Raw genomic sequence first — 15,592 nt, 5'->3', positions numbered from 1 at the left:
AGTAAGTAAGTAAGTAATATTTATTTATATAGCGCTTTTCGAGACCAGGGTCACAAAGCGCTTTAACAATCAAAACAATACTCAAAACAGTACATACTTCAAAGATCAAGACAACACCGAGAACAACACAGGAGTTCGAGAAATTCAAGGAAAAGCCTGAACAAATAGAAACGTCTTAAGATGTTTCTTAAAGGAGTCAGTAGATCCATCATATGTAAATATTTACATATGTAAATGATTGAATCAAACGATTAAAGTTCAACCTGTAAATACGTAAAATGTTTCATGCAATATGCTTTAATGCTTCAAAACAACAAATATAATAAATAATAATAAATTAATAAATTAGAAAACTCAACAAATTCAACCTTTAAATACATAAATACAAATAAAGTTTCATTCAATATTCTTTAACGCTTCAAAACAACAAATATAATAAATAATAATAAATAAATAAATAAATTAGAAGCCTCAACTAATTCAACCTGTAAATACATAAATCCAAGTTAAGTTTAATTCAATATGCTTTAATGCTTCAAAACAACAAATATAATAAATTAATAAATTAGAAAACTCAACAAATTCAACCTTTAAATACATAAAAACAAATAAAGTTTCATTCAATATTCTTTAACGCTTCAAAACAACAAATATAATAAATAATAACAATAAATAGATTAGGAAAACTCAACAAATTCAACCTGTAAATACATAAATCCAAGTTAAGTTTAATTCAATATGCTTTAATGCGTCAAAACCACAAAAACATTTCAATAAATAAATTAAAAAAACGTTAAAGTTTCAACATTTGAAATGTATATATGTAATAAATCAAACCATTCATTATTCTGACGTCACTGATTATACTTCCATATATGACTGTCAATCAAAACCACTGGATCAAAGCTTTGAAGCGTAAAGAGTTCCGACCTGTACAGGATGTTTCTGGGGACGATGCCGTGGGAAGCGCTCAACCAGGCGCTGAGCTGAGAGAAGAAGACGTACGAGCGAACGGCGAGCAGCAGCGTCTTCTCCTCGATGAAGCGATCGCCGCTTCTTCGTGGAAACACAAACAAAAACAAGTGAATGTGTGTCACTGTGTCAGGTTTATTTAAAGTTCTCCTCAAACCTTCTCACACACTTTCTAAATCAAAGGAGAGTTAAGAACATCTTTGTTTCACGATCAGATGAAAACACACTGCATTTTACAAATTATGTTCACAAAATCCTAAAGTTAAACTAATGTTTATTTAAGTGTGTGTTAAATAGACGTGTGACTCTATTGTCTCATCAGTGTGTGTTTGTACAAAACTCTCTTTTCATTGAAATATTGACATTAGAAAATGATCTTAAGCTCCGCCCACTGAAAACACGAGATTAAATCCTGTCGACCATAACCACGCCCACTCTGCTGTGATTGGTCAAACATGAAGGTTTGTCCCCGTGTGTCTCACAACCCCGAAAGTCTCCACCTCCAAGGTACTCATTGTATAAACAAAGCGGGGCGTGATCACAGCTGGCTGGAGGAGGAGTGAAGCCATTGTTATGTCATAATGGACTCTCGTAACCTCTCGTTCGCCCAGATTTCAGAGCAACTTTATAAAGTAATAAATTGAAAACATGGTCATGATGAGGAACTTACTGTGTCTTGAGAGGAAGATTTTAAATGTGAGTCAGGAGAGTTGGAGTTTGAAAATAGATACAGTAAAGTCATTCATTTAAATTAAATATATAATTATTATTATTATTATTTTCTTTAAAGGGCAACACATTTCAAAGTTGCTCCAGAGTTTAGCGAAGCGTTCTGGTTGAAGGAGGAGCTTGATTTCTCCACCACAGCAGCAGTCATTTTAATTGGATAGATAGAACATTTCAAACTTAAAACATGATCCATGTCCCAGTTTGTAGTGTCAAGTTCCTACTGTGGACCCTGAACTGGATCAGAACGTTGTCAGGTTCGGTGTCGACGGTTAAGCACACGACACTGAACTATTTTTCCATCACGTTCCTTATCTCCAGGTAAAATTATATTTATTCCTCTTGTTCGTTTCTGCGTCGGTGGAGAATGTTCGGGCCAAGCTTACTGTCTCGGAACCGGCTGCAAGGTCCATCTCTCCAGCAGCAGAGCGTCTTGTTTGATGACCGGGTCGCTGATGGGGTCGCTGGGCGGGCACTCGTCGCCGTAGCAACAGTCCGGCAGGAGCATGACCTCGATCATGATGGGGATGCTGTTCCTCCAGAGCAGGATCACCTCTGAGCGGGTTCGCCTCGCCTGCCGGCACTGGACACACACAGACACACACAGGTAAGGTTAGTGTCCTTCTTTAAATGTTAACAACTGACCTATGACACACACATGTGACCCCGGAGAAAACAGGGGTCAGTCAACTTGTTCAGTTCACCTCTAAAAAAGCACAAATTAGCACGAGAACCGGTTTATATCAACTCGTAATGATTAACTACCTTTTATTCCCCAACAGAACAAATAATTAACAATATTTTCACGCACATTAATTTCTTCACTACATTATTTAAACACATAAATCAAAATATAAGACTCACATAAGAATTTGTTGTACATGAACAATGCTATTGAAAATAAAATCTTATATACGTATTTGTGTCTACAATATATAGTTAAACATTCCACATACACTTATAAAATAATAATAATGATTAAGTATAAAACATTAAAAACAACCAGAGACACTGAAAAGAAAAAACTATCAGTGAAATACTCAAACCATGGAATAACAATATTTTCTACTGAAGTTATATTTATTGCTGGTTATGTTGTTTTTTCAATCTCTCTCTTCAATGTTGTTCTATTTCGTCCCTACTGACCGCCAGAGGCGGTGCTTCAAGCACTGAATGTATCCATCTCGCGCATGCGCAGTTCGAGTTTAATACCAACAAAGTCACCTGTGACCCCTGATGACCCCGGAAGGGGTATAACTTCCGGTGACATCAGAGGATCTGTTCCTTTTCATCTTCTCGCTGCGCAAGTAGCATGTCACCGGGCTAGCTCAAGGACTAGCTCTTTCGTTGCCGGTAGTCACGCGACTTCTGTCGGAGCTGCGAAACTTTCGCCCTCCAGAGACTGCAACGAACTTTCGACCCGGAGAAGTTGTAGCGGTTCGCCGTGGAAACGTCCGGAGATCGTCTTCGTTTGGCTGAGTACCAATTTTCTTTTCATTGAATATCATTACAACCTGTTGTGCTCGCCATTGGTTGTATTTTGTTTTATTTCGGTGACGAAGTGGGTTCACTCCCTCTCCCGACTTTGTACTCTTTATTATATAGCTTTGAATATCAGTACAACCTGCTGTACTCGCCATTGGTTGTATTTGATTTATTTCGGTGACGAAGTGGGTTCGCTCCCTCTCCCGACTTGTACTCTTTATTATATATCTTGAATATCAGTACAACTTGCTGTACTCGCCATTGGTTGTATTTGATTTATTTCGGTGACTAAGTGGGTTCGCTCCCCCTCCCGACTTTGTACTCTTCATTATATATCTTTGAATATCAGTACAACCTGCTGTACCCGCCACTGGTTGTAGTTGATTTCTTTCGGTGACGAAGTGTGTTCGCTCCCTCTCCCGGCTTGGTATTCTTTGTTTATATATCGGTACAAACTGCCCTTGAGTGCCGGTGCAACTTTTTCACTCTTGGTTCCTTACATTTGTTGGTCAAGACAGTGTTTTCTCTTCCAACATTTGTACTGCTGCCTTCAGCTACCGAAGTGGATTCCTCATATTTGTTGGGGACGACTGCGTATTCGCTTCCTATCCCAGCATTTGTGCTACTTCATCCCACATGTGTAAACACTCGTTGGTGAAGGCTGTGTTTTCGCACCCGCTCCCAGCGTTTGTAATACTTCTCACATACATGTAAACACTCGTTGGTGAAGGCTGTGTTTTCGCACCCGCTCCCAGCGTTTGTATACTCCTCTCATATATGTAAACACTCGTTGGTGAAGGCTGCGCTTTCGCCCCCGCTCCCAGCGTTTGTTGTTTTTCTCTGTGGCCTTCGCCTGTTGCTAACATGCTTGGCGGCCACTCCTGCTCGGTCTGTATGGCTTCTCTGCAGCCCGAAGACGGCCACGATATGTGCCCCTCATGCCTTGGTCTCGAGCATCTGAGGGAAGGTCTTTCAGAAGATCCCTGCATGAACTGCAGCTTCATGCCCCGGGGAATAAGGGCTGCCAGACTTGCTGAGGTAGAGCAACTGTTGGGCCTCGTTTCGTTGCCCGAGCAGTTAACCTCAGCCCAGCGGCAGACTCCAGCTCAATCCCGCCGATCTAAACGGCGGGCTGCTGAGACTAGAGGCCCCACTTCTAGGAAGAAGGTTAGAGAGTCCGGACTTGCTTCCAAGGTGGACCAATTAACGGAGGAAGTTGATCAAATGAGATCCTTCTTCCTGGCCTTCAAGTCTGGGACTGGTGAAAGAGAGTTGGGTGATCTTGCTCCTCCTCCAGCCATCTTGGAACCGGAGGAAGATATAATCTCCATGGCAGCTTCAGCCACTGAGTTCGCCGAATATGGAGAGGAGGTGGTACCACAGCGTGTAGCCTCCCACGCCTCTGCGGCGGCCTCCCGTTCTTCAGCCCACAGCTCTACTGTCGGTTCTGGAGACGGCTCTATGGGGGCCATCATTCGTACGGCCCTGGCTCGCCTGCAGTTGGATATCCCGCAGGCTCAGCCAGCTTCGGCCAGTGCCTTTTTCAGACGCGGATCAGCTCCCGTCAACTTTACTGTGCCTCCATCTAACGAATATTTGAGAGAGTTGCATGCATGCTGGAGGGACACTAGAGCCCTCTCTCGTGCAAACTCAGACGCCCGGACCCTGGCAGCCATGCAGGATGCACCCAAGTTTGGGTTGGGCCGCATACCAGCCGTCGAGCCGGCAATAGCTGCGTTAATTGTCTCACCCGATGAGGCGCTGAGACCGGATGTGAGGTGTCCTCGTTCCCAGTGTCGGGTAACAGATGACCTGCTCTCCAAAACCTATGACGCAGCGGCACGCATGGGACGCATAGGTAATTCTATGTCCCACCTGATGCTTGCTTTATCAGCATCTATACAGGAGACCCCACTGGATGCTTCCGTCCATAATTTCAGCGACGCTTCCCTGCAGGCATTCGCGCTGATGTCTAGAGAGCTGGGGCGGTTGATGTCTACTCTTGTCCAGGCTCGCCGCCAGGTCTGGCTGGCACAATCACCTCTGACAGAGGCATGCAGGAGAACCCTCCGCAGTGTTCCAGTGGAACCGGGGGAACTGTTTGGACCTGCAGCGCTAGAGGCACTTGAACGAACTGTCCAAGCCAGACAGACTCAACAGCAGCTGTCCGGGCTTCACAGGAGTCGGCCTCCTCCGGGCAGACCTAGGGGATCTTCAGCTCCCCCCCAGCGCCGTTCTCAGCCACAGGCTTACCCCAGAGGCTACCTCAGGTCTCAGCGCCCAAGCCCACAGCCTGCTCAGCAGGCGGCACAGACCTTTCGAGCCCCTGAGCGGCTGCCCTCTAGGCAACCTCAGGCCCCACATACTGTCCGTCGTACCCCCAGAGCCTTTCGAGGCCGGGGGACCCAGCGCTGAGGCATTGGGGTCGGCCGTCGGCTGTTTTTCCCAACAGCAGCTCAGCTATTGGGCTGCTTCCACCCGGGACCCTTGGGTGCTCTCCACCTTGACCAACGGGTACAAGCTTCAGTTCCGACGCCGGCCCCCAACCATTGGCCGGGTCAAGATGACCATCATATGCGACCCGGCAAAAGCCCAAACCCTCACCCAGGAGTTGTCCGTCCTCCTGGACAAGGGTGCAATCGAGCAGATAGATCCCCTGTTACAACCAGGAGGGGTCTACTCGACTTATTTTCTGGTTGCAAAGAGAGATGGCGGACTCCGCCCTATCCTCGACCTAAGGGGAGTCAACAAGTTCCTGAAAGTCTTGAGATTCCACATGCTCAGCCCTGCAGAGGTTCTGCGCACTGTCTCCAGGCAGGAGTGGTTTACTTCAATAGACCTGAAGGATGCTTACTTTCATGTGCCCATAGCACAACACCACAGACGGTTCCTGAGGTTCGCCTTTCAGGGACGTCATTTTCAGTTCAGGGTGCTCCCGTTCGGCCTCTCCCTTTCGCCACGGGTATTTACCAGGGTTGTAATGGCAGCCCTTTCGCCCCTGCAGTCGCAGGGCATGAAGATCCTGCCCTACCTAGACGATTGGCTCATCTGTGCTTCGTCCCGGTCTCGGGCGACCCTGGACACCACAAGCCTCCTTTCCCATGTGTCTCGACTAGGTCTCAGGGTGAACTCTACAAAGAGTTGCCTAGTTCCCTCACAGAGGACAATTTTTCTCGGGATAACTCTCGATACAGTTTCAATGAAGGCCTGGCCTTCACCACAGCGGGTGGACGACATCCTCCGCCTCCTTCCCCTCTTTCGCAGGGGCACGTGGTTGCATTACGTGGAGTTCCTACGACTCCTAGGCAAACTGACTGCTGCCGCCACCGTGGTCCCTTTGGGGCTGTTGTCGCTACGCCCCCTTCAGAGGTGGCTGAACGACTTTCATTTGGATGTCAGGTGGCACCGGCACAGGAGACTCAAGGTCTCACACCGTTGCCTTCTTGCTCTGGCTCCATGGAGAGAGAGAGGTTTTCTCCTCCAGGGCGTGCAGATGGGTTTGGTTGCATTCCGCCGAGAGGCCATCACAACAGACGCCTCCCTCTCAGGGTGGGGGGCAGTGTGGCAAAACCGTACAGCCCAGGGGCTGTGGTCTGCTCGAGACTGCTCGGTGCACATCAATGTTCTAGAGCTACGAGCTGTGTATATGGCCCTGCACTACTTTCTCCCCTTCCTGAGAGGGCGACATGTGCTTGTGCGGTCAGACAATGTGTCGACCGTATCGCATATAAACCACCAGGGGGGCACCCGGTCTGCACAGCTGTTGCAAGCATCCCGGGACCTCTTGCTGTGGGCGGCTCCACGCCTGGCCAGCCTAAGAGCAATGTATTTGCCCGGGGACCGGAATCAGGTCGCAGACCTGCTCTCTCGGGGCAAGCCCCCATCGGGGGAATGGCGGCTTCACCCAGAGGTGGTGCTCAATATCTGGGACACATTCGGCAGAGCAGAGGTAGATCTGTTTGCCACAAGGGAGTCGACCCATTGTCCCCTCTGGTTCTCCCTGAAGGAGGAAAGCAGTCCTCTGGGCCAGGATGCTCTTGCGCACGACTGGCCAGAAGGTCTCCTCTACGCTTTTCCCCCAATACCTCTGATATTCTCAACACTGCAGAGGGTCCTCCAGCAGGGTCACAGGCTGCTGTTGGTAGCCCCCTTCTGGCCAGGGAGAACATGGTTTCCACTGCTGCGCAGGCTCTGCCGCAGCTCACCATGGCGCCTCCCCGACAGGAACGATCTCCTGTCTCAGCTAGAGGGCCAGATTTGGCATCCCGACCCTCTTCGCCTGCAACTATGGGTCTGGCCGCTGCAGGGCCCAACCCGCTTCTGACGCAGTGTTCAGATGCTGTCTGCGACACTATACTAAATGCCAGGGCGCCTTCTACACGGCTGCAGTATGCAAATAGGTGGCAACTGTTTACTGCATGGTGTTCAGACAGGGGTGAGGACCCTGTGCACTGTTCAGTCCCAAAGATTCTGGAGTTCCTCCAGTCACTATTGGACAGTGGCCGGTCTCCTGCCACACTGAGGGTATACGCAGCAGCCATTTCCTCTCAACATGCTCGGGTAGATGATAACACAGTGGGGTCCCACAGACTGGTGTCCCTCTTTCTAAAGGGCGCGTGGCGATTACGCCCCCCACGCACACAGCGCGCCCCAGCATGGGATTTGCACCTGGTGCTCGACGCTTTGTGTCTGCCTCCCTTTGAACCCCTGGCTCAGACAGAGCTGAAGTGGGTTTCTGCTAAGACTGCTTTTCTCCTTGCCATCGCTTCAGCGAAGCGTGTTGGGGAACTACATGCCCTGTCTGTGAGTGAGTCATGTCTGCGGTGGAGCTCAGACGGCTCAGGGGTTACCCTCTGGCCAAATATGGCTTTTCTCCCAAAGGTTCTGTCACTATCGAGCCTCAACCGTCCCATTCAAGTGGCACAATTTATTCCCCCGGAAGGGGAAGACAGGTTGGGACTGCTGTGCCCTGTGCGGGCTCTAAGAACCTATATAGCTGCAACCGCAAGTATAAGACGGTCGGACCAGCTCTTCATTTGCTATGGTGGCCCTAGGAAAGGCTCTGCTCTTTCCAAACAGCGACTGTCTCACTGGATCGTGGATGTGATTACCCACGCATATAAAGGAAGTGGTCACCCCCCGCCATTCGGGGTGAGGTGCCACTCTACCAGAGCGATGTCTACGTCATGGGCAGCCCTACGCGGGGTACCCCTGGAGGACATCTGTGAGGCAGCATCTTGGGCCTCACCAAGCACTTTTTTCAGGTTCTATCGGGTGAACGTCACCACTCCTCATCCATTAGGTGTGGTCCTGTTGCCCGACTCTGTTGCTTCCCCTCAATGAGGTACGTACTGTGATTCTTTGTGACCTTGTTGTTATGGGTCATCCAGTGCTTGAAGCACCGCCTCTGGCGGTCAGTAGGGACGAAATAGAACGAAAGTTACGTATGTAACTACGGTTCTATGAGTCCCGGATGACCGCCAGAGCGTTCTGTCACTCAGAATCCTTGTGTTTTCGCGAGAAGATTCTGCAGGAACAGATCCTCTGATGTCACCGGAAGTTATACCCCTTCCGGGGTCATCAGGGGTCACAGGTGACTTTGTTGGTATTAAACTCGAACTGCGCATGCGCGAGATGGATACATTCAGTGCTTGAAGCACCGCCTCTGGCGGTCATCCGGGACTCATAGAACCGTAGTTACATACGTAACTTTCGTTTTAATCTCAACTCATGAGTAAATCTCCATCGACTCTATGGTTTAACAGTGTTGATCGACTGCCTCACTTCAGGTACTCACACCTACTTTTTACATGAGTTGTGTGACCTGCTGCAGGCCTGGCCCGGGGGCCACATGGGGCCCTTGACAAAGTCAGAGGCGAGTTTATTAACTGATCACAAAGGAATGTTTCCCACAACTAACCAAAACACCTGCTGGTCAATTGTATTCCTTTCATTTGTCATGCATTTTCAACTCTGTATGTAGTGGTTTACAGTACCAGTAACAGTATTACTACAAATCCAGGGAATCCAGGAACAGCTACCATTATTCTTTGCCGCCCAGCCAACCAATGACTTGAGTGAAGCTGGACTCACTGGTGACAAGAGAGGAGATCTCTGGACAAACTACTGTCCATCATGATGATGACATCATCCTCTGAACACTGTCATCAGTGAGCAGAGAAGCAGATGGAGCACGAATGCTCCTCCCATGGTGCAACACTAATAGACTCAGGGACACATTCATTCCTCGTTCTATTAGACTTTATAATTCTGAGTTTGGGGGCAGGAGTGAAAAGATGATTCTATTACATGTTAATCTTTGTATCCTTTTCTTTGTGTTATTTTTCTTTGATCTATGTTCTTTATATTTAGATTTCTTCATTTTTCTTTTTGTTCTTTGTATTGTACTTTGTTTTTGTTTCTATGAATCTATCGTCTGTGTTGCTGTGAGCTGGAAATCAATTTCCCCCGAAGGAGACCTCCAGAGGATCAATAAAGTTCATCCGTCCAAGATCCAACAACATCTGCGGTTGTTTTGACGCGTGTCTGCTTGTAACAGTGTAGAAACAAATATATTAGGTGAGACAGCAATATTAGAGGGAAATAACTATAACTATTACTAATTCTTATTGTTTTTAATTTTTCTATACTTTTTTTGTTGTTTAAATCAGTTTCAACAAGAGATAGTTTAAAGCAGCTCTATGCGATCTTCAGTCGAGTGACACCAGTGGACTAGAGTGGTAGTGTTTAGCCCGTCGGGAGACTACATTTCCCATGAGCACTTGCTAAACGTGGCAAAAGTTGCCATGTCCATGTTTGTAGCAGTTGATAAATGTTCTGTTTCCAGACTTCCATTGATGAATGAAGGATGATACTGATGAGGTAATGAATCCGATTGTGGATAAATAACATAATTTTAACTTTGTTTTTGTACCGTAATCACCCCCCCCCCCCACAACCAGTAGATATGTAGCATGTTCACACCATCAAGAACGTTTACAGTGAAAATAAAAATCTCACAAAACACCACAAGTCCTGCTTTATGAGTCATTGAACTAGTTTTAACTTGATGTGTCATCACTGGTTATTTTAGTACAAAAATATGAAGGTACAAAAAACTACCCAGAGCTGCTTTAAGAAGAAATGTGCGACTCTTCAGAAGTACAATGAAAACCTTGGATCATTGTGTTGTAAAGTCCTACAACATTGTCACGACACGTCACAGTGTTGTGTACCTGGTCACAGTGTTGTGTACCTGGTCACAGTGTTGTGTACCTGGTCACAGTGTTGTGTACATGGTCACGACACGTCACAGTGTTGTGTACCTGGTCACGACTCGTCACAGTGTTGTGTACCTGGTCACAGTGTTGTGTACCTGGTCACAGTGTTGTGTACCTGGTCACAGTGTTGTGTACATGGTCACGACACGTCACAGTGTTGTGTACCTGGTCACGACTCGTCACAGTGTTGTGTACCTGGTCACAGTGTTGTGTACCTGGTCACAGTGTTGTGTACATGGTCACGACACGTCACAGTGTTGTGTACCTGGTCACGACTCGTCACAGTGTTGTGTACCTGGTCACAGTGTTGTGTACATGGTCACGACTCGTCACAGTGTTGTGTACCTGGTCACAGTGTTGTGTACATGGTCACGACTCGTCACAGTGTTGTGTACCTGGTCACGACGCGTCACACTGTTGTGTACCTGGTCACAGTGTTGTGTACCTGGTCACGACTCGTCACAGTGTTGTGTACCTGGTCACAGTGTTGTGTACATGATCACGACTCGTCACAGTGTTGTGTACCTGGTCACAGTGTTGTGTACCTGGTCACGACGCGTCACAGTGTTGTGTACTGGTCACAGTGTTGTGTACCTGGTCACGACGCGTCACAGTGTTGTGTACCTGGTCACAGTGTTGTGTACCTGGTCACGACGCGTCACAGTGTTGTGTACCTGGTCACAGTGTTGTGTACCTGGTCACGACGCGTCACAGTGTTGTGTACCTGGTCACAGTGTTGTGTACATGGTCACGACGCGTCACAGTGTTGTGTACCTGGTCACAGTGTTGTGTACATGGTCACGACTCGTCACAGTGTTGTGTACCTGGTCACGACGCGTCACAGTGTTGTGTACCTGCGGCAGTTTGTCGCTGCACTCGTGCTTGTGTAGAGGAGGCATCGCCGACTGCGCCGGCGGACAATGCAGCCCTTCAGTCCTGCCCTTCACCGAGTACTCCGGGGTCCTTCCCTCTGTGACGAGCAGGGTCAGGAACACCAGGAACTCCTCCGCGTCGTACTCGAAGAACTCCTCCGTTGCATCTGTGGGTCACATGACAAAACATCATTGTTGAGGAATCTGCTGACGAGGCAAAATCAGTTTCAAAGCAGCGACGCTCGTGACCGAGAGCACGTGTTCTGGTGTTGATTGTTTACGTCGGCATTGTTTACAGAGGGAGGCGTGGAAGCTCCAGGCAGCTTTTCCAGTTAACTTGAGACGCACACAGTTATATATATATCTGCGCTTTACTCGTGAACTATGGCAGCAGAAACAAGTCGTGACAGTCACCCCTGTTCATGGACAACATATCTTGGACAAACACACGCCACTGCAGGGCGGAGCAGATACTTCAGCTGATAACTGTGAGCACACAATAACATCTGTCAAACAGAGAGAGTTATTCTGAACATATCTGGCTTCTTAAATATGTCTACGATTTATAACGACACTGTTAAACCAACAGTCAACTTTTCTCAAGACAGTCCATTTAATATATGGATTTTTTAATAAAGTTTATCCATCTAAAATACTACGAATGAAACAAATTATAGGACTTAAAATATCAAACTCTAAGTGTTGAAGAAAGTCTGGAAAAGCGCTCGATAAATTACTTACTTACTATTCATTCTAAAAAAGATTCCATTTTTTTTTAAATCAAAATATAATCCAACCTTTCAATATACAAATTATTGAATTGAATTGTTCAATAAAAACAGAAACAACCTTACAAAATAGACAATATTGAACTCAATTAAAAGTTTCAACAAAAGGTTTTCCTTCATGACACTTACCACCCTAACTTATCGCGTCTTAGTCATTACATCTGCCAAGGAGGTCTTGCTTTTGCCGTTATTGTGAATGATTTTAAATAAAATAAACATGCTTGTGGCTCCAAACAACATTGGATTTTAGAGACAGACGAACTGAAGTGAATACGAGTCAAATCCTCATCTGGGTACAGATTAGTTATTGACTCGTGCGGCTTCAAAATGTTGAAGTTATACACATGACGATGCACATAATAACGGATACAAACACGTCAAAAACTTATTTACTTTACAACAAAACTACTTCCAAAACGAGTTCAACGTGTTGTTCGCCCCAAGGTTTGAGTGTAAAACTGAGAGAAACAACTGTGTTTCATGACCTGCTGCAGGAAGAGAAGAAAAACTGGGCCTCCCTTCATTTACATGTCAAACGTAAATGTTTTTCTTCTTCTCCCCCGGATCCACAGACTTTAGTCTCACCCCCTTATGTTTGCAGAACCACTTTGTTCGAGGGTCTGAGCCTCGAAAACTTCAGGAGTTCCTGTGACCAACAAACATCCTTTGAGACAAACACACAGATTTTCTCTCCGAGTCATGTGAAATGAGCTCCTTGGGGGAGGTATTCCAGCACTGTTTAACCGTAGCATTTTAAAGTGTTTACCACTGCTACACAACAATGTGACACATTCCAATGTCGTTGAAAACAAAGATGGAACACAATCCATTTGAGGAGGAGAAACCTTTGAACGGTCGGAGTCACGTGCTGATAAGTATATTTACAGAACCTTCTGTGACAGGAAGTCTGTTTGAAGGATTGTCCACCTCGGAGCTTCACCCTAGAGGTCGTCAAACACACATGAACATTCATCTCTGAAGTCGTTGTGTGTGTATAATAAGAAACAGCCAAGTGTGCGTTCGGCTGGAACACAAAGTATATTTAGGTTAAGATTGAGGAGCCCGGTCTCCGGAGCTCCCCCTAGAGACGACTCCCGGCAGGAGGTCAGCTGATGCACACAAGAATCCTCGGGTTCCTGTCGCACACGACTACTACACAAACGACACGTACCTCGTCACCTCTGAACTCGGCCTCGAGCGCCTCTTTCGTCAAAACCTGCCAGAATTCCATGCTTTTACCTCTCCTGGTTATTTCTGTTACACGACCAGTAGAAAAAAAACAACCTCCTCCCATCGGGGGTTCAACCGACTATGACATCGTCTCACACTCGACCCCGCCTCCGATGTATGCATGTGTGTGTCGCGGGTCGACCACTCACGTACATTCCTCTCCGGGAACTCCTCCCATCATGCCTCTGAGCTGCAGCAGCACGTGGAGGCGAGAGCAGCTCAACACAAAACATGCGGAGGGAGGGATGGAGGGAGTGAGGGAAGGAGGGAGTGAGGGAAGGAGGGAGTGAGGGAGTGAGGGAGGAGGGAGGACAGGGGTCTGTTCGGCAGCTGTAGGCTGAACGTGTGAAAGGGATGATAGAAGCTCAGAATAGAATACTTTTGATTTCATACAGTTTGAAATGACAAGTTACTCGTGAGCAAAAAACTCTGCTTATCCAGGACCAGCGTCGCACATTAAGTTTATACACATTAACTAACACACTTAGATTTCTAAATCGATGGATTCTTTCCGTCTCCGACTCCGTTGTGAATGAACACAACTTTCGTTCGCTCCTCTTTTGACAATAATGTTTTATCACGACACTGTATTGATTAAAAAAAAAAGAAAAGGCTTTTAAATCATGTTATATTTATTTTGGTTTACGTTTCAAAAAATTAAATAATTCAATTTTTTCATTTACAGTTAACGCTACAGTCAAGTTTTTATGGCTTAAAACGTCCGGCTGTTTCCTCCGCAGCCGTAAATAAAATGAAACCCTGGCGGTGACTGAGTACGAGAGGATACATGTTTGTATGTTTTGTATTATTTTAATCATTGTTCTTTTATGGTTTCTATTTCAATGAAGTGTGTGGAAAATAACATAATGCATTTAAAAATTAAAAATAAAATTAATATGAATTATTGACAGGGTTTGTTCATTTTGGTGTTTGAGATTTTAAATAGTTTATACTTCAATCAAGTGTGTATATAATAAAATAATGAGATTTTTCTATTCAAGATTAACATTACGTCATCCTCAGCTAAAAAACAAACAATTAAATCCTGCGAGATCAAGGCGATGACTGAGGACGAGAGGATACAGTGACTCCAGCAGCTTTTAAAGCTGATGTTTGGACATATTTTGGTTTGAAAACAAATGAAAGCAGTTACGACTTCGTCAAGAGTCTTGTGGTCTGTGAATTCTGCAACACCACAGTCAAGTAATGGACAATACTACACATATATACTTGTTACTACAGTATCACTTTATATCACATCATAACACATACATCGCCAAATTCTTGCGTAAACACAACCCTCGTGACATACATGTCCCCATGTACTGTACATCTGCTGCTGCTACAGGTTCAAGATGGAATATGATATTTTTCAAAGTGTGTTTCATGGCAGCTGAAGGGAGGATGTGGGTAAAAGGTGAGAGACGCCAGAACGTACGGACCAGAAAAACAAGACCGTGAGGTTGACGCTGCGAGTGCCTTCCTTTTACAACTCTGTCAACAGTGAACGGTCGAGGAGTCGGGTTGCTTTCTAGGAAAGATAGAGCCAGGAACACCTCCACCATAAAGAAGATACGTGGAGCCACTCCACCGTCGGCGGAGCAGAGAGTGAAAACAGTCAACAGTGTACACACACCATCACACACACACACACCATCACACACACACACACACACACGTGCAGAGCAGGACAAAGCACCAGTGATGGCGGCTCTGGTGAAGGGGCCCTGGTTGTGTAGATGAGAGCTGTCATTCTCCAGGGCGTTGTGAGCGAAAAAGAACATTCCTACAAAGCCTACACACACTCATGCGCACACGCACATTTAAACAAAGCACAGATGAATGCTGGGAGGTAATCAAGATGCAGGGCAAGACGTGAGGGTGGAGGACTTTCCATTCAGCTTTGTTTTTGATGGTCGGACGCTCATAAAACACAAACTTCACGATGTCTTTACGCTGCACGGTTTCCACGTCCATGTTGGAGGAATGTTTGTCAATGTTCATCTGTAACACAAGCCCAGTACTGTTCTAGTCTCAAATACATATATCACAGAGGAAAATTTACAGTATATACTTCCTGAATTAACAAAAAAGTCTAATGTATTCATAGCATTGATGTACATTTATTATTTTTACTTGGTATTGGTAAGAATCTGGCGATAAGATTCGTATCACGATACAGGGGCGACATACATTATAAAGTGTGATATACTGTGATAGTGTAGAGTATATATGTGTA

At 46.1% G+C, this 15,592-nt stretch overlaps 1 protein-coding gene across 3 annotated transcripts in view; it reads right to left on the bottom strand.

Annotated features, from left to right (window-relative positions):
• The window catches only part of atosa (atos homolog A), a 54,358-nt gene that overhangs the window by 11,044 nt on the left and 27,722 nt on the right, over positions 1-15,592 (bottom strand). For all 3 annotated transcript variants that reach the window (XM_087793328.1, XM_087793329.1, XM_087793331.1), the window contains 3 exons: positions 11,318-11,502; positions 2,085-2,281; positions 931-1,056 (listed from right to left, as the gene is read on the bottom strand). In XM_087793328.1, the coding sequence (XP_087649454.1) occupies positions 931-1,056; positions 2,085-2,281; positions 11,318-11,502 (508 nt within the window). The remainder of the gene's footprint in view (positions 1-930; positions 1,057-2,084; positions 2,282-11,317; positions 11,503-15,592) is intronic.

Source organism: Callionymus lyra, chromosome 6 (genome assembly GCF_982586985.1).
Source record: "Callionymus lyra chromosome 6, fCalLyr1.hap1.1, whole genome shotgun sequence".
Lineage (NCBI taxonomy): Eukaryota > Metazoa > Chordata > Actinopteri > Syngnathiformes > Callionymidae > Callionymus > Callionymus lyra.
Note: the sequence above shows the minus strand (reverse complement) of the source record. Positions and strands in the feature narration are given on the sequence as shown.